The sequence below is a fragment of the Geospiza fortis genome, unplaced genomic scaffold (assembly GCF_000277835.1).
Source record: "Geospiza fortis unplaced genomic scaffold, GeoFor_1.0 scaffold134, whole genome shotgun sequence".
Classification (NCBI taxonomy): Eukaryota; Metazoa; Chordata; class Aves; order Passeriformes; family Thraupidae; genus Geospiza; species Geospiza fortis.
Genome location: NW_005054396.1, coordinates 551,909 through 574,787, shown reverse-complemented (window position 1 = coordinate 574,787; position 22,879 = coordinate 551,909). Strand labels below are relative to the sequence as shown.

Sequence of the window (22,879 nt, the reverse complement as noted above, 5' to 3'; positions counted from 1 at the left end):
CATGTGACAAGTAATCAATTCTTGTTCTCTTGGGTTACTGCCTAAAGTAACATTTGTTCTGTACCTGAGCTCATAAAACAGTATTTAAAGTATTCCTAAACAGATGTCCTTGACAGTCCAAAGTACAGGAAGCAGAGGTGCTGAACCCCGTGTGTTGGTACAGAGCTCTGACAGCTCCAGCAGGCCACTGTGCAAACCTGACCCTTGGCCTGCAGGGAGGAGGCAGCCCTCCCACAGCTCTCAGAGGAATAGAGGTCATACGCTTTCATATGCAAATGCTGGAGGTGATATGTTTAGAAAGGACCAAGTTTTGTACCTTGTGTAAAGACTGTCTGAAGTTTGAAGTGAGGGGGAAGAATATAGTAAGATGGCTGTTTAATAGCAGTGATTTGCAAAATATTCAGGTATGAGCTACGGACTTGGGACACTGTTGTGCAGAAGTGAGGGGAGCTGTTTTGAAGTTATCCAGCTCTTTTTTTTACCAGAATTGCAGAGGGACTACAGTCAAAATGGTGAGTGTCAAGAGTTTAGTAAGTGTGGTTAGGAATTTAGGCTAAAGCAGAGGGCTGTTGGATAGATTTGACATTTTGCTTCATGATCTCTTTGAGGGTAAATATATTTGCCCTCTTGTAAGAGATCCATTTGTGTGATGTGGAAGTTGATTAGAAACTGTACTGAATAGTTTTTAAAAAACATAATTTTTCTCTAGAATGGGAGTGTGGGGAGATAGGAAAAGTATTCAGTTATAGAAATTCAGCTATAACTGGCTATCTTTTTTTGCTAATCTGAATGAATAATCTAATATGAAGTGTTTTTGATCACTGAGATAAAGATGTTTTTCAGAACTGAAAGTGTTACTACTTCCAGCAACTGTCTTAGAATTCTCTGTACAAGTCCATGGTCAAGTGATCTGGCTTTGTGGGAATGAGAAATTTCAGGTAATGCAGGTTCAGCTAGTTCTGCTATAACCTTAAAGGCTTTGCAAGTACAAAAATCATGTCTTGGAAATGAATTCAAATTGGGCCTCCCTTTTTGTATTTAGGGGAGACCATAATACCTGAAGCTCAGTGAATCTGTGTTCTGATGCTGAAAGTTTGCTGAACAACATCTAAAAAATTCTTTAAGGGAGTGCTTGTGCATAGTCAAGATTAATTGAACCAGAAATGATCCTAGAGAACTTAAAAAGAAATCTTTTACAATAGCTTTTTCCAGGCACCTCGGAAATTAAAGTTTACTGTCTTGGAAAGAAGCCTAGTGCAGCTACATCTGTATGGTTCTGACTTGGCAGATGACTTGCATCAGTTTGACCTTTCTGGAAACAAATGCGCTTTCTTCAGAATTAGGCTTTGCCTATCATTCTTTCAGTCTTGAATTTTTAGGAATTCAGCACATCTGATGCTTCAGGTGGTACTTGAAGCCAGGTGAAGAACCATCTGTCCTGGTTTCAGCTGGGATAGAGTTAATTTTCATAGCAGCTGCTACAGTGCTGTGTTTTGTGTTTAGGATGAGAATAGTTTTAATGCACTGATGTTTTGCTGAGCAGTGCTTGCTCTGAATCAAGACTTTACAGAGTTCCATGTTCTGCCAACCAGGAGCTGCAGAAGAAGCTGGGAGGGGGCATGGCCAAGACAGGTGACCCAAACTGGCCAAAGGGTTTCCCATAGTGGACATCATGCCCAGTATTATGAACTGGGAGAGTTGGCTGGGAGGGGTTGGCTGCTGCTCATGGATCATCTGGGCATCAGTCAGTGGGGTGGCGAGCAACTGTGCATCACTTTCTTGGGTTTCCTTTTTCTCCTTTCATATTGTCTCCCTTTTCCTTACTATGCTTTTAGTTTATTTCAAATACTTAATTGTTATTGCAATCTGAGTGTTTTACCTTTTTTTTCCCTGACTCTCCTGCCTTTAACACCAGCCAGGGGAGGTGTGAGCAAGCTGCATGGTACTTGGTGACTGGCTGGGGTTGATTAAACCACAGTATTGTTTAAAGAGCAGCTTAATCCGCAAATGTCTTACTTGGGCAACAGTTGCTGTGTTGAATTGCTCATTGGGACCCATTTCTCTTGTGGAGGACTTCCCTGGTGCAGCTGAGGAACAGGCTCACAGAGATGTAAGTGTGGAACAGGACTTCATAAGAAATGCTCATTAGGTTTGTGTGATGGCAAAGTGACTCCTGTGATGGGAAATGCCTCTGTGCAGTGTGATGACTTGTTGCCACTCTATAACTAGGCTACTTTGGTCACAAATTGCTCCACAGCTGCTTAAGGATCACCATGGCTGGATGAGCAACATTTTAGAGTTAGCAAATCTGTTTGAAGGAGACTTTGTTGTGCCTTAAGAATTCAAGATTCTATTTAGATCTTTTACTCAGCTGTCCTGCAATTCTAATTAATCTCTCCTACCCCTTCCAGAAGTGGTCAGTGTAGAAGAGTTCATAAAGTACCATCTACCCTTCATGTCACAGAAACTTGAGATGCAGAAAAGGGTTCTTATCTGGAAGCTGTAGCTATAACAATGGACCTTTGTTTTCTTGGCCCTTTTAAGAACTTTCTTACTTCTTGCCATAAGCCACCACACAGTAGTGCAGGGGATTAGGTCATTTCCTTCCCTTCTCCTCTTCCTGCAGATTATTTGATTAGCATTTCTATTGTATACTCTAAATAGCATGTTCTTGGCTTCAGGCTGGTCCCCCCCTCTATAATCTGTTTAAAACACTGTAGTATGACTTTTTATTAGCAGCTTGACATGGGAACTCCTTGCACAGAGATTACATGTGACATAACACAATAAAAGATTAATGAGCCTGGTAAGTCAGTAATCTTCCCTTCTTTCTTCTTCCCTCATCCACCTGAGATTAGGCATCTGGGAACCCCCTAACAGTGCTGATACCTTAGAATATGTGAAATATCTTTCTTATTTGGATATCATTAGCTTTGATCAGAGTTCAGCCCCTGACTTCATGGGAAACTGAGTTCAGGTTGTGTATAGTGTATATTCAACACTCAGCATTGAGTGTACAAATATACCTCCCCCGTGGGATGATTACCTGTCCTGGTCTTCTACCAGCTGTTTTGCTCGCTTTTCTCAGTGTTTCTTTCTTTCTTTCAGTCTCTGCTTTAATATAGCCTATGTGCAGTAATTTCAAGCTCTTATGCTGTGTGGGGTTTTTAGTCCACTCCTTGCCTGTTTCATTGAATAAAATTATCAACAGGTTGTTTAGAATGTCAGTCTTGAAAGGCAGTAATATACTGATAAGGGTACCTCCAGCATGAAGAGTTTGCCATTCAGGCTTCTTGCCTGTCTGGACACTACAGGCCATAGTGTTGCCCATTGCTCCTGTCTGTAAGGCTGTCTTTTTAGCTGGAGCAGCTAGAAATGCATTCCTCTTCAGAGCTCATGGAGAATGTCATGTGAAATCACGTAATTGTATCAAACTGTACAGCATCTGTTTGTGAGTCAGATAGAAGAACATGACGATAGAGCTCTTTATTTCTTTAAACTTCAAAGAGGTTCGAACCTCCCCTGCAGTTCAGCATCACTTCATAAAATTAGCAGTGATATCTTGGGCTACAGATTGCATTGTTTTATCTGGCATGGTATCTGTACTCCAGGAGAAATCAGCTAGTTCGCCTAGTGACTGCCTGCTGGAGGATTTCATTCCAGTCCTCAAGGCATGGTGTAGTTCTTGTGATTCTGTGAAAATCATTAAACCCTCCTCATCATAAAAGTGAGGGGCAGTGCTGACACAAGAACAGCTGAGTAGAGCATGGCTGTGAGTAAACACAGGCAGGGAGACAAAGTGCTTCAAACTCTGTTGGGTGAGATTCAGAGGCAGCCACATAGAAGTGTGCCTAGGGGCAAAATAAACCCTCAAAAAACCTGGATTAAGATGGGGCATGACTAGCTATAAAAAGGACATTGTGTGGTGTTGCTTGATTGCTCCAGAAGGTCACTAATACGAAGGCAAGTAAGGATTGTTATCTGCAGGAGGCTGGTTGGGGTGTAGTAGAAAGCAAATCCACCTGCAGCTGCTTCTTAGGTGGCTGCAGCATAAAGTAATCTACAAGTTTATTAATCTGAATGCTGAACAGCTCGGCATCTGAAAAATAAAGAATGTCTGGGAATAAAGGAGTTCTAGAAGCAAATTAGTCTTCAAGTTCTGCTTTTCAGGATGTTTTGAAACAGTACAACTCCAGTTTTACAACTTGTGTGAGAAAAGTAATGCAGCTTAGAAGTGGTCATACAAATGTAACTAATCACTGTAGTTAAATACCTGAATACAGATCACCTTTTGTGCTCTTGGTGCCATATCTGTGTGTTAAGTGATACTAATGCAGTCCTGATATGGTTTTCTTTTTTTTTTTTTTTCTTTTAAAACAAAATCACAAAAGCAACCCTTAGCCCTGATTAAAACAGCATTCAAGCTGCCAACGTTGTATAGGCTGGGACAAAACAGAAAATACTTGAAAGTGATGGGGGAGGTGGGGTGGTGTGACTCCTCCACCCCAGTATTAAGGATCTACACATTACCAGTGGAAAAGCTGGGTTTGTGTACCAGTGGCATGAGGCTGTTGATTTTGGGCAGGGAGGTGGATTCCCTTAGAACCTTAATCTCAAGATCAGGCTTGATGAGTATCTAGTGCTTCTGTTGAGATGGATGCAGAAGGTCCCTATCCCCTCATTTGCATTGGTATAGTGGGATTACAGAATAAACACACAAACAGATAAGCAACAATTATTTTGAAATAGTTGAAGATTTGTATGTGGTTGTGGTTTTTCCCTTAGCCCCTTGCCAGTTTAGTAATCTGATAGCTGTGATAACGACCATACCGTTTCAGAGCAGTGTTCAGTCCTGTGGTTTTTTTGTCAACCAGAAGGATGGAAACAAGGGAACACCTGTAGATCGGTGTTTCTCCAGGCACTTTCCAGTGTTCAGCAGCTGTGGCTCAAGCACTTCTGTGGAGCAAGGTGGTATCTTTGTACTTAGTAATCTATGGTAGGAGGAAAAAAGTATCTTTGAGCCTATGTATAGTTTTATTATCCAGAATAACCTATGACAGGGTATTCTGCAGCTAAATTTTTTGGTAGGTGACAAGATCTTGTAACAGGACAGCTGTATTGTATTACTTAGGGGAAAGTTTGCTGTGGAGTACAGGTTGAGAAGAGAAAAAACACAGATGCATTCACCTTGTTCTCAGCAGTAAAGCCAACTTCTGTGGAGCTGCAACTTATGTTGTGTTATGGCATTATGAACAGAAAAGCTGTTTTGACAATTCTTAGGTTTGAGTGTTACCCAGTGGCTATACTGTAAGGTGAACTGGGGAACAGTTCTGTTAAAAAAATAACAGAGCAGATAAACCAACTTTGAAACATTGACAGCTCAGTCCATAAAATTGTGTTTAAAAGATTGAGGTCACAAGCCAAGGAGGGAGCAATAGAAACAGAAGCAGCAAAAGTCACATGTACGACATGGAGATGTGAAATGTCAGGCTCTATCTACATTGCTTGAGCCAGGGTAACCATCTACCCCTTCTTCACCCACTACAGCTGTGATGTAAAACTTGATGTAAAGGTTAAGCTGCTGTGTCATATCGTGATTGCAGCAGCCTCACAGCATTTGCATGATCAATTCCACGAGGTAACTTGGAAGCTGTGGTAACTTGATCACCACTTTATGGCTCAGACATTTAAATTATCCCACCCACTGGCTCAATGCAGTGATTTTGGTGTTGGTGGAATGAGAAATGAGCTCATAACCTGGTCTGGCACATGCAGATTTGCCTTTATAAATGTGCATCCTACAGGATTGAGCTGTTTTAGAATCATTGGCTGTGACAATCCAGTACGCACAGGTGGCATCTGCAGATGTGTCATGTGTCCAGTCCTACAGTATTAGTGAAAACAGAGATAGCAATGCCTGAACAGTTTCTGCTGGTATAATTCTCAGTGTATTAAGAAATTACTCTTTGTGTGGGAGGTGAGAAAAGCTAGCTGGGCTAATAAATTATGGTTAAAAAAAAAAGAAAAGGTATAGCATGCATGGGTACAGTTATGTAAGAGAAGGAAATAAATCAGTGTTTCTCTGAGAACCTCATCCGCAGAGCTGCCAGGCAATTGGGCTGCAGTATTGTTCTCAACACACCCTCTGCTTCCTTTTTTCCTTTTTGGGGCCAGGGATGGATGAATTGATGGAGCAGGAGCAGGATGCTGGTTCTGCCTCCAGCCAATGCCGTGTGGTGCCGTGGTGTTTACCCGGCTTACGCAAGGCAGAGCCAGCCCCTCTTGAGGCAGGAGGTGCTTCCCACGGCTGAAGTAAAAGCACACAGAGCAGTCACTCAGTCTGGCAGTTGCTGGGGCTTTAAAGGAGTTGGTGGATTTCAGCTGATTTTAAACAAGATCGGAGGGTTGGGTTTTTTCTTCTCCACTGTGTAGGAATACTGCAAGGACACAAATATCCTGGTAAGTGCTCTGCGTGCTGTCACCTTTCCCTTCTAATGTGGTATTGTTTCAGTCTGTCTTCTAAAAGTCTCCTCAGTTGCAGTGGTTTTCAGTGATGCAGTGGAAAGGAAATCCGAGAGCAGGCAGTGTGTCTGCAGGCTCCTCTTCCACTTCAAAGAGGCAGAGACATTCAAAGTGCACAGCATAGTAAGTGCTGTTTGATCATAAGAAGTGTCAGTCACTTCTCATTTTTAGGGTGTAGAGCAAGGTGCCTTAAAACTGCCATTACCTAACAAAATTGTACCAAGGGCAATTTCTCATGGAGCTGTTGAATATTTCTGTTGTCTAAACCAAGAAAAAGGCTTTAAATGTAACAGTAACTCCTACTTTTGTAAGATGATATAGATGCTGTGTGAAAAGGCTTTAGTTTAATACAAACAGCTATTTAGAAGATACTTTGGTACATGAGCTGCCTTATCAGGAAGTCAGAGGCTCATAAAAAGCAAAACTGTGATGTTCAGGCATGTAGAACAAGAAGTCATTGTGGTTTTTTGCAAGCCCAGTCTCCTCAGCCATATATTCCAGTACAGGTGCATCACACAATAGATTTTCCTGGACTTGAAAAGCTCTATTGCTTTATGTAAGAATAAGATGCCTCTACTTTGGTCTAAACTTTTAGGAAGTTTTACTCTTGTGGCTGACTCTAAGTGAAAGTTGGGACCGCCTTTTTTTTTTCCTTAAGGTAATACTATGTAATTAGTCTGAAGCAGTGGAGAAGGATAATGTTAAAGGTTTCCAACTGTAGACTTCTCTGCAGTAGAACTATGCTTCTGTACTAGTATTGTATGAAGTTTTTTTCTTTACAGTTTGTATTTTTGCAAAGCACTCTCTGAAGATACAAATAGGTATGCTGTGGCTAATGAGCACCTGATGTTCTCCCAGCATGCCTCTATGTAGTATTATTTTATGGCTTTTTCATATGGGTTACAGATTACAAATAAACTTCATTTGATAATCTGAGTGAAATTGAAATAAAATCAAAACTATTTTTTTTCAGCATAGTTTGTACTAACAGGCAAAGTGCAAGTGCAGCCAGAACTTCAGGGAGAAAGCTGCAAATGAATCTTGTGAAGCAGCTTGTGTGAGTAACTCTGGCAGGTAGTTCAGTGACAGGGCAAGGACAAGCTGTGGTGTTTGGCCCTCGCCCTGGAGGGTCTGAGCCCTGTGCGAGGCTCCGCGCGTTGTCACCGCTGCATCCGAAAGGGGCAAGGGGTTCAGGCTGCATGTAGGTGGAGCAGGTTAACTGGTGGAGAACTTTCTCAGCTAATTAAGGATACAGATAATGTTGCAGTGACAGCTTTAAAATAGACACCTTGTGCTAAAAGACAAATGTTTTTGGCTTCCCACACGCAGTCTGAATTACATCATTTATAACCCGTAGGAGGTTATCGTGGTTTCCTCAGAGGAGGATCAGCTGTTACTTTTCGTAACTGAAAAAAATTCGGGACTATTTCTTTTTCCAAGGGAATATTTTCAGAATTGATTTTTGTCATTCTGTTGGAGTGGATCATTATTGCTTACATAAATCTTCCAGTTTTAATAGACCCAACCACATTCTCATGTCATCAATGGTAGTTCAGAATAAGGGAACTGAAGTTAACAGAGGTATGACTGAAATCAGACCCCTATGCTTAGATGGGTTTTTTCAGTCTTCTGAAGAGGAATGCTATTTTTGAGTACTATCATAAAGTACAGATTTTCATATAGGTGCCTATAATAGAAGTCCTATTCTAAAGCGCTTCCCTTGTTCATTGAGCAAGGTTGCTTGTCCTCAAGGCACTGTTCCTGTCTTTCTTGAAATTGCTGAGAGCTTGTCAGACCTGCTTCTGAGGCTGGAACAGAACTTGAAGCAGAATGCTAGACACCAATTCAACCAAAACTGCTGTTTCTTAGACTGGACAAAATTAGCTGTGGACTTAGAGCAAAACAGTAGATTTTCTCTTGTCTATCAAGTTAATGGCCCTTTCAGAGTGTCCACAGACAATGGGTTTTTTTGTGTATATGCTCTGACTCACATGACTTATTTCCAGGATGACCAGCCCACTAATGGCAGGTGTCCATGGTAAAAAGATGCTTTCATTCTGTTTGTGACAACAAAAAACTCCTCTATTGAGATTTTACAGATGTTCTCAAGGCATAGTAGTAGATAGCTGTTGCACTGGTTTGTGCTTGATGTCCTGTGCAGGATCAGCTGCTTGCTCTTTTCAGAACTTGGCCTCATTGTCTTGTTTTTGATATCTTGTTTTTGTCTTGCTTTCATATCATAAGACACTTGTGTGTCCATGGTGGATGACTAAGCTTATTCTCAGTTACAAAGGAAAAGGTGTGCAGTATAGACTAAGGAAATAATAAGCCATACTAAAGCGAAAGGCTGGACTGATACTCCATGCTCCCAAGGCTTATTCTTGGGGATTTTGATGCTGAGAAACTCCCTTTTCTAGAAATAAGAAAATTAAATTTCTTTCCTAACAAAGTTAGTGTATGGCTATTGATCTAGAGTGATAGGCATTCAAATTGTACTAACAGATGCATCACTATAACTTTCCTGTGCATCTGTAGCGAAGGATGCAAGCTTGTACACAGAATGTGGCTAATCTCAAAAGTGGAGTCTAAAACCTGATGATGGTAAAATTGCAGGTGTGTGTGGGAAGGAAACGTGAGCTTGTTTTTAATTAAAAGCTGGGAGAAGTGTTAAAATTGGTAGATAAACACATGTTCTCTTTACCCAGTGATCACTTCAGTAAAAACTATGTTAATACAAGCTTGCAAACTATTTATAGGCAAAACAGCTAAAGAAGAATAAATTTCCAGTGGTGAACGTTACTTCACCCATCATGTAGAAGAAAGTGATTTCTCAACCTTTGTCCCAGCTTTCAGAAACATTGTGATGCAAGGACCTGATTCCTTGTTGCTTGTACCAGTGCAGATCAATAACATTATTGATATTGTTTGTGAAACCTGGCAAGCTGGGCTTGGTGGGAACACATACTCAAACAAGCAGTCAGTCTGCTGGGAGTTACGGTGGGGTTTTGGGTTTGGGTAGATTTTTTTTGTGTGTGTGTGGGTTTTTTTGGGGTTTGGTGCTTTTTTAATTGGTGGTGCTTTTGCTTGTTTCTTTTTTTTTTCCTTCTCTCTGATTACTTATTGCCTCCTCCTTCCATGCTTGCAGATAGCTTTGTCTTGAGAGACTAGTATTCTGTACAGCTTGTTTGTGCCTCTCAGTGACTTAACTTTAGTATTCTGATTGTTTAAATCTGGAAATCAAGATTTTTTTTCCTTTGAAGTGGTGAGATATAATCGTAGAAGAGAATATGCAGTGCTGAGAATACTGCATGTGTATTCAGAGGATTTTGGTTTCTGATCTTGCAGTCACAGGAGACTTGCCTAGTGGAAACTGGAGTGATAAAGAGCTTAAATGTGTAAGTGAATATTGGCAAACTTGGGTCCTACTTGTGTATTCTCAGGTATTGTCACACTATTCAATGTGAATTGTTTGTTTGCAGTAGGGGGTTTTAAATCCAAATAAAGCTGTAGACACTAACATGTAAATCTTGAGGGATAAGGACAAAATCTTGTTTTGTTGGTAATGGAGTTACTCATAATTTATGTCTAGCGGGTCAAAAGTGCACTTCAAGTGCATATTCTGGCTGCTTGATAGAATTGTGTGGACTTCCTAAAATTAATTGTATTCCTGGAATAATTTAGGTTGGAAGGTTGTCTGATTCAGTCCCTGGAATCAAAATGGGACTGGACTGCCTTTGATCAGGCTGTTCAGAGCCACATGCAGCTGATCTCCAAGGATGGAGACTGCATAGGCTTTGTGGACTGAGGGTTTCTCCCTTCCATAATAGCTAATCAGGATTTTCTGTGTTGTAGCTTGTTTGTTGTCTCTTCTGCCACTGCATACCTGTCAAAAGGACTAGATTCCATTTTGTCCCCATTCCCTCTGCTTTAGCACAGAATTGCTCAGGGAAGAGCTGTATGTGAGAATTGCAAGGGTAGTCAGTGCAGAACTGCAAATAGTAAAAAAAATAAAAACATCAATAGATAAAATGTCTTGTGCTTTATTTCTAAAAGAAAAAAAATCCAAACCTTAAAATAGGTAGATATGGATTATAAATATAATATTATAAAAAGGGAGGGGGAAATTTCCATTTTTTGCATCTGAATCAGCATATTTTTATTTTAATATATTCGTTGACAGAGGACTTCTTTCTATACTGTGTAAGTGGTTTTCTATGCAGTATTTTAGAAAAGGGCTAGTCTGGCACTAGCTACAGTTGCTAGCAGCCTATAATGCTGGCTCTGTGTTTAGAAAATGATGGTAATTTATTACAAAGAGACTTTTATTCTAGTATTTTTAGCTTTCAGCCGAGTGTTTAATGAATCGCTGCCTGGGCTCATTGAATTTATGTTCTCCCCTCCCCCGCCCCATTTTAACCATTAAGATGCTGCTATTCCAGAAGCTGTACTTGGTCTACAAAATAGCAAACTTAATTCGCAAGGTGCTGTGCCTTACTGCAAACAAAATCTGAAGACTTGCTGAAACAACTAAAGACTGGTTGCAAGTGAGTCTCGTGACCAGGAAAGGCAGTTGAATGGTTGCAAATGACTGGTTAAGCTAGAGCTGATACTTCAAAACCAACCAAAATTCATCTGTCTCTGTCCCCCATGGAAAATGATGTGCTCAAGGAAATTGAGCTCTTAACCTCACCTACTCTGAAGTGTTGTTTGGGAGGTCTTCCCAGGGGATAGCCTGGATGCAGGGACCAGTGTTTGCATGAGGCAGGAGAGACTACAATGGCTTTTCCTTCTACTGGAATGGAGTCAGAAATCTGTGGCTTGCTTTCTCAACTATAGCAGTCTTTGCCTTCTGTGGCTTTAGTGAGTACTCGAGAGCAGGAAGGCTTGTCAGAAACCAGACTTACATTACTCAAACAAATTTTAAATGCTTTTCTCATTTCAGTTGTTGTCACTTTCCAGTCCTTCAAAACAGTTGCATGTGATAGTATTGAGCATTGAACTTTCTGTTGCCCCCAGAGGAACCAGTGTTGAGAATAAACATATTACCTGTTCATGAGTTCTTCCTTTTCCAGTTTCCTATTTTTGACACTGAAGAATTTTGCCTGGTACCCATTGTGGTTTGGGGCAAACTGCAAACAGTTGTGCTTGCCTTTAGCCATGCAAGTTGCTTTATTCTCAAAATCTTTTCAAATCCATAATACAGGACTGTGCAAAGGTAAGCATTTTCAGGCTTTGGTCTCTTCTCTTTAGCAGAAGTAGAGATCTTGACATGAAATGTTTGCTGCTGCCAGTTCTATGATTTTTGGAAGAACATTGGGTGAGATGGAATCTTGTAATTGACATCTTATTCCTTATCAGTGTTGAATGTTCTTGGATGAGTTTAGAAGAGTCTGTTGTTCAGAGCTTTCTCCAATGAAGCCTGTTCCACTGATGTCTGGAAATGCTGTTGCAAGAAGCAGCAAAAATGTAATTTTTGTGTATTTTGTTCAAGCAGTTGGTTCCTTAGCTATATACTGGTCCTTCAGAACCAATTTGTCTTTTTAATTAGCCTTTCCTAACTTTTTGAAGAAAAGTAGTACTCTAGAAATAAAAACTGGTTAGGTTATACTAGAAGAGAAGGCCCATTTATGTATTTTGGTGGATCCTTTTCTTCTACTCAACAGTTTTTCTTCAAGTAAGTTCTTCAGTCAGCTTTAAATTATTCATAAGCCTGCTCTATTTCAGGAGTGGAGATGTTATCCCATGGCAGATTAGACTCATCTCCAGTGGGACAGCACTTGAGTTTTATTCACAGACATGAAATATCCCTTGGACTGATCTTCAGGACCTCACTGGAAGGATATAATTGGTCTTTGTTATTTCTGGGGACAAAAATATTTTCCCTCTGGGTACAGTGCACCAGGCCAGTCACACTGGATGAGAAGTAGTGTGTATGTTGGACTGATTATTTTTTTCAGAGTACTGAATCTTGTATGCACTTGAGTTCAAGTAATCTGGAGGTGTAGTAGTTGTGAAATTGGTGTGTGAAGCTCATAAAGGCTCTGAGATGTATTTGAAAAAAAATGAAGTTCAAACATTTCAGCCAGACTTTTGAAAGGGGACGAGCAGGCTGTGTTATTAATGATGGCTCTGGATTTCTAACACTCAAACCTTCCTTAAATTTAGTAAGAAGTGGATTTCCATCGTGTGCAAAGTAAACTTGAGTGGATTTCTTTAAATGTAAAGCAAAAGAAAATGTTTTAAGGAGGAGCTGAACAATAGATGGGGCACATCTTTCCTTGCACTGAGATTTTCTGTATAATTCCTTATATTGCTGAAGTCTGTCCCTGGGAACTGCTGACCCCTTTTTTTGTTTCTGCACGGTTCACTTGTGCAGGTAACACATTGGAGTCTCCTTTAACTGTTCACATGTTATTTTCTTGAGGCTTTGAAGTTTACTCAGACATGTATTTTTTTAGTTTTCCATTAAAACCGTTCCCTTGGATGAACAGAAAAAGAAGAGAAGCTGTACCAAACCTGTTCTTGTACTAATGGCTAAAGTTATTTTAAATGTTTGCCTTCCCACTTTCTCTAAGTGAAAGGATTAGCTCTTTAACACTGTAATATGGGGTTATACTATTTAAATCTTTGATTATTGTGGCATGGTGTTTCCTAGTTCTGTGCTGTTTCCTTATAGGCACTGCTGTAGTTTCATGGCAGTATTTCTTGTGAGTTTTTAAATGTGAAGGCAGAGGACAACTGTTGGCCAAGATGAAATTAGTTGTATATGAAGAAGACTGAATTTAAGGGGGAAGCTGTTCAGGAGATCAATATTCAAGTAGTCAATAGATTAATCATGTGGGGAGGAGATGAGAAGATGAGCTCTTTCAGAAGACACCTGTACAAGCAAATATAATGCAAGAAGGTCTTGAAACAAGAAATGCTGAAGTTGATTGTAAAATACTTCATAGAAAATATATCTTTATTTTTATATACAGATAAATCATGAAGATTTATACTAATTTCAAAAGTAGAAATACTTCATAAGGGAAATGTGTCTAAAGAACTGAGCACTATTAAACACTGGGATCTATGTAGTTCAGTATTAATGTCAGAAAAGCAGCCCTGAGGTGTGTTCACAGGCACATAGGTTGAGTGTGGTGCTCCAAAGTGGGGTGTGATGCCAGGAGGTAAGGAGGGCCCTGGAAGACGTGAAAATTGTGAACACAGTTAATGTTGTGGGGCTCTCTTTATCAAATGGAGCAATCTCCACTTCAATGTGTTGTGACTGCTGACATCATTTAAGGTCACATTTTCATGTGATAAGTTTGCTTTAATGTCTTCATTTTAGAATTCTAAAGGCAAAGCCTACAATAGTGAGTAACGTCACAATCCCAGGGGAGTTCCTGCTGCACTTGGGTCAGCAGTCCAGAAGGGCTTTGAGCAAACTCTATTCCTTTACTCTCTGTCAACAGTGAACAGTGCCACTGCCACTGTTCCTGTGGGACAGAGGGAGACTGCTGGAGCAGTAAAATGCGCTTTCAGCACCAGCTGTGTGATGGGTGCCCTAAGGCATGAACCAGGACAGCTGCTGAGTGAAAGTGCTTGCTGCTTCCCATGCAGCAGAAAGAGCTTGGTGTCACTGTTCTGGAGATGGGACACAGACACTTCACAGCAGTGTTGAGCAAATCAGGTTTGTTGAAATACACTCATCTCTCAGGGGTCAGGGTACTGTTGTGATAATATTGTGTGTGCTAGCCACAAAGACAGGCTGCAGTGAACTTGTTTCAAGCACTATGAAATCTCCAACACGGTGAGCTGATTGCAGACGGCAATCAATGTATGCATGCTGAATAGGAGCTTGTAGGTTTGAGAAAACATGTTGAAGGCCAAGCTTCTCTGTGAAGGAACAAAGACTGGGAGAGATGAGGTCAGTAAAAGGGATCTTTGCATCAGCTCCTGAACAAATGTGAACAGGTTGTCAAGCACTGCCACATCTTTTTCTCTGTTCTTACGACATAACATGGGGATAGATAATATCTGCATGATGACATCTTTCCTGCTAATAACCATGGTCTAGTCAAGGTAGAAGAAAGTGGAGATACAGCACTGTAGCTGTGATCAAAGTTGATGACAGGATTCAAAAAGTGCTGTGTGGGTCAAAAAGTGCATTTGCACAGAAGGCAGAATGTTAACCATCAGTACTAAAAAAGGTTAGTAGCTCTTTGAATTGGCATGCAAACTCACCTGGAAGGACCAAAGGAATGTTCCTATTTCTGTTAAAGAAAGCCTCAAACAGGCTCTCATCAGCTTTATTCTTTATCAAGCAAGTGCTCTGCTGAGTAGGCTTTCTCTAGAGGAAGGTCAGAGATGAGCTGCATAGGTCAGAAGTGTCTGGAAATGCTACTAATGAGAAGCTGTAAAAAATACAATATGAACTGTTCCTCAAAGCAGAAGTCTGAGTAAAAAATGCACTTCAGGACTGTTTTCATTAGGAGTTACATGGAATTCCCTCAGGAAACCTCCTTCAAACAGATGTTTATATTACTTCTGTCTCTGGCTAAACATGAGCAATCACAATGCATACCCTGAACTTTTATGGTAGGCTTTTTATCAAATTGTCATACAACTTCCTTCTGTCTGCAAATGCAGAAACTTCTTAGAAAGCTCTGAATTAGACACTTCACATGAAAACTTCTGCCTATAGCTAATGGGCTGGTCTTGCTTTGTGGGTTTGGTTTTTTTTTTTCTTTAAATTTAATGCCTATCTGGCTCTATTTCTCAACAGCTGAATGAAATATAACAAATGAATTAAAAAGTAATAATAACAAATTAAAGCATATCATTTATTCTAAAAACTAACATGGAGGAAAACAAGTGTGGATGTTTTAAGGCCCTAATGGAATTTTCTAAATGCTTTTTTTTTTGTGATCTCGCACTTCTTCAAGGCAATTCAACCTTAATTCATGTGGTTTTATGTATGTGTTTTTAAAAATTGTTTCAGGCAAAATCAAAACATAGAAAACACAAAATATTGTACCTGCAGTGTCAAGTTGGTGTGCAAGTTTGTGCCATTGGAATAGAATATTTTCTCTTACACTTAATTTTGGTTTTATTTTTACAGGAAATAATGAAAAAAGTGTGCCACAACTCTTGATCAGCGACCTGAAGTTTGAGAAGTCATTACCTAAGCTCATGTTTTCTCCTGATCAAGAAAATCATCCATCCAAAGCACCAGTCAAATATGGTGAATTGATTGTATTGGGGTAAGTGTTTGTGTGTAAGAATCTGAGGGTTTTCTATGCTGTAATCCTGTGGACATGTTTCAGTACTGTGTTAATCGATTCTTGGATTTAAATGTGATTAATTGAAAATCTGTAATTAGTAACACTATACTAATTGAAAATACTTGATGCTTAGAATGGAAGTTCTTGTGGGTCTGTATCTCATGAGAAACTAAGTAATACAGGAATGATGGACTTTGTTCTTTTTCTGTGCTTTTTGTCAGGTACAATGGGTCTCTCCCAAATGGAGATAGAGGGAGAAGGAAAAGTAGGTTTGCTTTATTTAAAAGGCCCAAGGCAAATGGGGTGAAACCCAGCACTGTGCACATTGCCTGTACCCCTCAAGCAGCAAAGGTAAGCTCCATTTCTCCCTTCAAGTCTGATTTCTCCTTGTGCCATATAAAGAGCTGTTAGGAAATGGTTTAAACAGCTTAAATATCTGGCTGTGAAAAGAATGGTTTGTGTTTTTCCAAAGGTTTTTAGTACCTGTCAGGGTTAGCAAGAAACAATTCAGCAAAGAAGATTCGGTGCGTAGTCCTTGCTATAGCCAGGAAAAAAAGAGATTAGTTTTGAAACATGAATGTTCTGGGCACAGGCTGGTCATCTGTTCTAGACTTTGTGGTTTTGGACTCACTCTGCTTTAGGACTAACTTTGCTTCACACGCAGCTTACTTTTAAACGATCCTTGCCAAAGCTCCAGGTGCCCTTGGTGCTCCATCCAGTGGGTAGGAGTTCCCCAGGGATCAGGACAGATGGGTTTTGCCGGGTATGTTTCATAGGGCTTGAAATCAGAGTTCCCATTAAGAAGCAGAAAAGGAAGGGCTTAGGCCCTGAAGTTGAACTGTATTTCAACAGTGTATGCCAAAACTAATACATCATAGCTAAGGTATTACCATGAAATATTGTGGCTATTCAAGTGTGTGTGCAATTGTGTTCAAGAACTAATGGAGCATTTCTACTAAACAATGGAATTTGAGGATGCTTAGTAGTTGTTCAGAAACTGCCAGTGACAAGATCAGGCCTTTAAACAAGCACAGTAGTGTTAAGTTCTTGACTCCCAGAACACCTAGACACTTAAGGGTCTTGACCTTAAATTCAGGGAATGGTATAAAGTATTCTGAAATCAGAAGCATTTTTCTACCAAAATTCTTGTAGTAGAGCTACATTCATAGTAGATCTATGAAAAGAACATTTATTTTTGCAAATTCTTTATGGTCTGGTAAATGCTGTTTAGCAGCACTTTTAGAAGTGTTGGTTAGTTCCCTAGTAGGTAATTGCAGAAAGAACATCTAGACTAACCAACTGAAACCTTTGCTACAACTTCTGCAACCTCTGTTGAGTTTCTCCATTTTACCCCATTTACCACCACTTTTTTTATCTATGTATCTTAAATTGGTCAGTACTGATTTTAGTATTAACTCAAATCCTGGTTTTAGAATGAAGTCTGTAAGTTTTTGTCCTCACTTTGCTGTTGGCCAGGTTCACTCTGAGATGGCCTTGAAGGTGTTACATTAAGTTTTAGCCTTTGCATTGGGTTGTTTTGTCCTTTTGTGTTCAAGCCAGTGTTGCTTTAACACAAAACATGACTAATAATATGCCCTGGTTATGTTTATTTAGTTGCAGAATATGGTGAAGAGACCAGTTTGGTCTGTTGCTGAATCAATCCTGCAGCTTTTTTTTAGTGGCCAGGACTGGGTTTTGTGAAGTTTAACTGTAGGTGTGTCATTAACAACCATCTGCCCTAATGCCTTAATTAGCAGAAGAGGCTGATGTTATATATATATATATTTATATTGTCTGCTTTGCTGCTCTATTCTGTAGAATTACTGTGCACTGGTTGAGTAACATTTGGCATTTTTCCATAGGCAATAAGTAACAAGGACCAACACAGCATATCTTACACTTTGTCTCGGGCTCAGACTGTAGTAGTTGAATATACTCATGACAGCAACACAGATATGTTCCAGGTACGTGAAGTAAATGTGTGTGTTCTCATTTTTGGTAGTTTCAAACAAGGCATCCTCTCAGCAGCCTTTTTCTCTCAGACTCAAAAGTTTGTGTGTCAGTTTCTGCACTCACCATTCAGAGCCATTTAATTCAGTTCATTCCCAAGGCCATCCTGTGAACAGGGCTGTGTGTCTGTACATCTTTTTTAAAAGACTTGGGCAAAGGTGAAAGTTGGGGGGTTTTGTGACTAATGCACAAGATTATGGTTTTGCCTTTGCTGGCCTGCAAGTCACATAATCTGTCTCTAGTCCCTCCTTGCAAAATGAAGAATAAAGGGCACCTTTCTCTTCAAGAACTTAGAACTTTGCTTCTGGCATTTACAAAGGGATTTGGGATCAGCCAGTTGGAGACAGGGTAGAAGAAATACAGTGTGGAAACGCAGGAAAGCTTTTGGCACAGCTAATATGAAAAATACTCTGAACTTTTTTAAGCAAACTCAGAAATGTCTAAAGCACTGGGAGATGTGAAGAGAGGAGCCTTCAGTGCTGATGCTGCCAGTTCAAAACAACTTTGCTGCAGTTCCTGTGTGTATGAGAAGGGACCACAAACACATCTGCAGCTGTGGTGTGCCCTCATATCTTTTAATTGTTTCCTGTTTTTCTCAAAAGGAAGGGGTTTGTTTTGGGGTTCTTTTTAATGTGGGCTTTGTTCTCTCTGATTCCCAGACTGTGATCTTGTGTAGTTTTTTTTCCCCTCGTTGTTTCCACTAGTTTATAACAAGGAGTTTTGCTGTCACAGCATTTAGCTGTGACGCCACAGCAGGATCTGAGGAGGTGGGAGGTGTTGGGAAGTGTTGGAGGAAGCTGCTTTGCAACTGCAAATACAACAGAGCAAAAGGACTGTAATGAAATCACTGCAGCATAAGCTATTGTTTGTGTGAGTGTTCTCTCTTCAGGCATGCTCTGGCATGTGTGCTGCTCTGAAATTGCCCCTGGCAGTCCCCATTTACTCATGGGTTATCCTGCCTAAGAAGCAGTAGAAAAATAGATTCTGACAAAGCAGTTTTAGTCTCATGAAAGCTCTCCAGCCCTCAACAAAAAGCACCTCAAGCTTTTGGGTCTCTTGCTCAACAGTTAATCAGTCTTAATATAATCACCTATTTTCAAAGAGCCGGAGAGCTCTGGAAATGAGTGAGTAGTAGTGTGTAAGGGGGCTTTAAACCCAGCTGTATGGATGTTTGGGAAAGGGTTATTACTTTTCCTCTTTGTGAAGAAAGATGAGTTGACTGGAAAAGGAGGGATACTCATGCAGTTTCATCAAACTCAGTACAGTTGTGTGGGACTGCAAGACTCACAGTTCCCTGCAGCCAGAAAAGGAGGTGCAGCTACCAGCAAAACCTGATTGTAGTCAGATGTTCCATTCTTGTGTTCTGAGCGTGTAAATGTAGCCCCTCTCTGCCACAACCACCTGGTCCCTGGTCTTTCACAAAAGGTTTGCTGCTTCTCGGTGCCCACCAGAGCTGAAGAGACAGCTCACATAATCTGATTTTCATCTATACCTTGACTTTAGTCTGGCACTGTTCAGTGTTCTGGGCATACAGAGTGACTGCACGTCACTGTTCTTCCCTCTAACTGCGGTTCCCTGGCTCTTTTGGTGCTCCTGCAGCTGGTCTGCCTGACCTGAGTGTAACCTCTCTGATGAAAAGGCCTTCAATGGGAAATCATCTCAGAACTGTCTTAATTGCATCATTTTATTTCTCCTTCCTTCATTTGGCTGTACCCAGCTTTCAGAATGACTTTGATCATTTGGAGGCAGAAAAATTCATCAATTCAGATGAGGCTTTAGAAACCTAAATTGATAGACTGGTGGACAGGAATGCTTTAAACTGTAATGTCATGATTTTTGTATCATTGCTTTTAATTGCTTTGAATTTGAATAGTCCTAGACCCAAAGACAAACTTCTGATCAGTTTTTTGTTTGGTTTTTAATGCTTTTCCAGATTGGTCGTTCAACAGAGAGTCCTATAGACTTTGTAGTAACAGATACAGTTCCTGGGAGTCAGAGTAATTCAGATACACAGTCTGTGCAGAGCACAATATCAAGGTTTGCCTGCAGAATCATATGTGAACGCAACCCTCCCTTTACAGCAAGAATATATGCTGCAGGATTTGACTCCTCAAAAAACATTTTTCTTGGGGTAAGGGAATTCTTTTTCTTTTTTCCACTAAAAGTTCATTGCACGCTTATTTTTTTTTAAATAATTCCTAACTCCAGCCAAATTAAAGGTTCTCATTGATGTGATTTCTTTTAGGAGAAAGCTGCAAAGTGGAAGACATCAGATGGGCAAATGGATGGACTAACAACAAACGGAGTTCTTGTTATGCATCCTCGTAATGGATTCACAGAAGACTCTAAGCCAGGGGTGTGGAGAGAGATTTCTGTGTGTGGGAATGTGTTCAGCCTCCGTGAAACCAGATCAGCTCAACAGAGGGGGAAAATGGTGAGAGGAGTGACCAGTGTTTTATGCAACCTGTTTAAAATGGTGCAGCCATTAGGGGTATAGTTTGGGCATAGAGCTGGAATCTGCTGGAATTCCACATAGTTGTCACCTCTGCAATTAGTTACACAGCCTCTTATGTGTCTGTCTGCGTGCACAAAGGTGTCTTGATCAACATGAATAGCTGACAGTTTATCTGCAAACTAGTACTTAATTGCACATCTAGGCTGCTCTCCTAAACTGCTTCCAGTCTACTCTGTATTTCTGCAAGCTCTCCTGCACATTCTACAAGTATTTTCCCAATTCTCCCTTGTTAGTTTATGCTTTTTGCCACTTTTCCTTTTTAAAAAATAATGAAAAATAGATATAATTTTATTGGATATTCATTTCCATGTTGGCATTCTGAGTTTTCCCTCTTCTTTTGTTTGCAAAGCATCGGTGACATTTCCAGGAGATGTTTGGGTTCAATATGACTTGGAATGTTTCAGCAAAAAGAAATGCTACATTGAACATTTTAAACAGCATATTTAGCTAGGAGTGCAAATGGGAGGAGGGGAAAGCCATGTGTAAAGGGGTATTTTCTTAAAACATGTCTAAAATATGATGGAGGACTAAAACAGTCTTGTGATACTCCTTGAGGCATTTCAAGAAACATAGTTGAGAGTGCTATAGGGATGGAATAGAGAGTTGTTAAGACGGGAGAGGAGCTTTTCTTGACTCAATGTGGTCTATTTTAATGCACACTTTAATCTCTTAAAATGCTGGGGTGGGGTTTTTCCAAAAAAAGGAGGGCAGAGAGAAGCTGATACTGGGCTCTCTATGGGTGTCTTGTGGACACAGTCAGAAGATGCTTGAAACTTTGATGGACCTTCCAGGCAGATTAGTATTGTGGAGGTGTACGTTGTTACTCTTCAGAGCCCCTTAGGTGACAGCTCTCCGTGTCTGTGTCCATGTCAAGGTTGAGAACGAGACGAACCAGCTGCAGGACGGCTCCCTGATCGACCTGTGCGGGGCGACGCTGCTGTGGCGCACGGCCGAGGGGCTGGCGCGCACGCCCACCGTCAAGCACCTGGAGGCTCTGAGGCAGGAGATCAACGCGGCCAGGCCCCAGTGCCCCGTGGGCTTCAACACCCTGGCCTTCCCCAGCATGAAGAGAAAAGATGTTGTAGACGAAAAGCAGCCGTGGGTGTACCTGAACTGCGGCCACGTGCACGGCTACCACAACTGGGGGAACAAAGAGGAGAGGGACGGCAAGGACCGCGAGTGCCCCATGTGCCGCTCCGTCGGCCCCTACGTGCCTCTGTGGCTCGGGTGTGAAGCGGGATTTTATGTGGATGCCGGACCTCCAACTCACGCGTTCAGCCCCTGTGGACACGTGTGCTCAGAAAAGACAACTGCATATTGGTCCCAAATTCCTCTTCCTCACGGTACTCACACTTTTCACGCAGCCTGTCCCTTCTGTGCGCATCAGCTGGCTGGTGAGCAGGGTTACATCAGGCTCATTTTCCAAGGGCCTCTCGACTAACACAGGTGTTCCCAAGGCCTGCAGTAAACTGATAAGCTAAGCGATTCTCATTTTTAAACCAACTGTTTTTCGTATTCTCTGGGCTTTGCTGGTTTGCATTAAGATGAAGAATTTTTTGGTTTTTTTGTTACAACAGCTAAATCCCTCTTTATTGAGAAAAGTTTGGAAATAAAAGGAATGGGGGGAGAAGGGGGAGACCTCCTGCTTTTTTTTTGGTTAACAACTACTTCTGAAGAGGTGAAGAAGTGTTGTAGAGTGAACTTCAATGCCTTCAATTTAATGGTTTTTGAATCACATGCCCACAGTGTTTGAAAGGTGTTCCATTCTTTTTGTATATGGAGGGTAAATAGTTCAAAGAACATTAGTTTACAGCTTGGATGCAAACATTGTAAAATATAACATGTATATTAACTCTTTTCTATTTATCTTTATTATTGAAAATATTTAGAATGTTTAGAGAGTAGCATGGTCATAGTGTGTTACATCCAGCAATTGGATGTGTAGAGTAGTTCTGGATGGAGAAGAACGTGGGATGAAAATGGTAGAAAAATCTTTTAATCTAAATTACTGAGTTCTTAGAATAGTTAAAATGCTTTTTAAACAAAGCTAATGCAAATTATGATGGCATAAAGTTGTGCTTGAACCATGTTGAAAGGTAGCTAAGAAGGACTCCTTAAATTGTCTTTTTGGTAGGACTGTACTTAAGATCTGGTTATGAGGAGAATATTTACGAGACTCTTCAAATATGCAACTTAGTCTAGATTAAGGATTTTTTTCTCCCTTCACGCTAACACTTCTCTTTATTTAGCATTAGTGACATTTGTGAGGGTTTTTCCAATGTTAAATGTGAACAGACCAGAAAGATGAGGCGGGGTGGGGGCAGGGGGAGAGGTGGATACACCTGGGGATGTGTGGGGAGCAGTTTGAGACTTGGCCACAGTCCCAGCCTGAGAGGGGTTTGTCAGCTGGATGCTCAGCAGCCTTCTGCCTGCTGCCTGGTGGGGGGGCCTCAGGCCTGGCCCTTGCCCCTCTGCCAGGTGCAGATGCTCATCAGGGCCACACATGGAGCAGGTGGAGCCTGGTAGCCAGGGGATGTGTCCTGCATCCTCGGGCAGCTGGGCACAG

The 22,879-nt window shown here is 40.9% G+C and overlaps 1 protein-coding gene across 1 annotated transcript in view; it reads left to right on the top strand.

Annotated features, from left to right (window-relative positions):
- PELI1 (pellino E3 ubiquitin protein ligase 1) overlaps positions 1-22,619 on the top strand; it is a 29,712-nt gene extending 7,093 nt beyond the window's left edge. The window contains exons 2-7 of the mRNA XM_014308966.2: positions 15,626-15,767; positions 16,010-16,139; positions 17,651-17,752; positions 19,732-19,929; positions 20,044-20,232; positions 21,188-22,619. Of these exons, the coding sequence (XP_014164441.1) occupies positions 15,626-15,767; positions 16,010-16,139; positions 17,651-17,752; positions 19,732-19,929; positions 20,044-20,232; positions 21,188-21,754 (1,328 nt within the window). The 3' untranslated portion in view covers positions 21,755-22,619. The remainder of the gene's footprint in view (positions 1-15,625; positions 15,768-16,009; positions 16,140-17,650; positions 17,753-19,731; positions 19,930-20,043; positions 20,233-21,187) is intronic.
- The last annotated feature ends 260 nt before the right edge of the window (positions 22,620-22,879 follow it).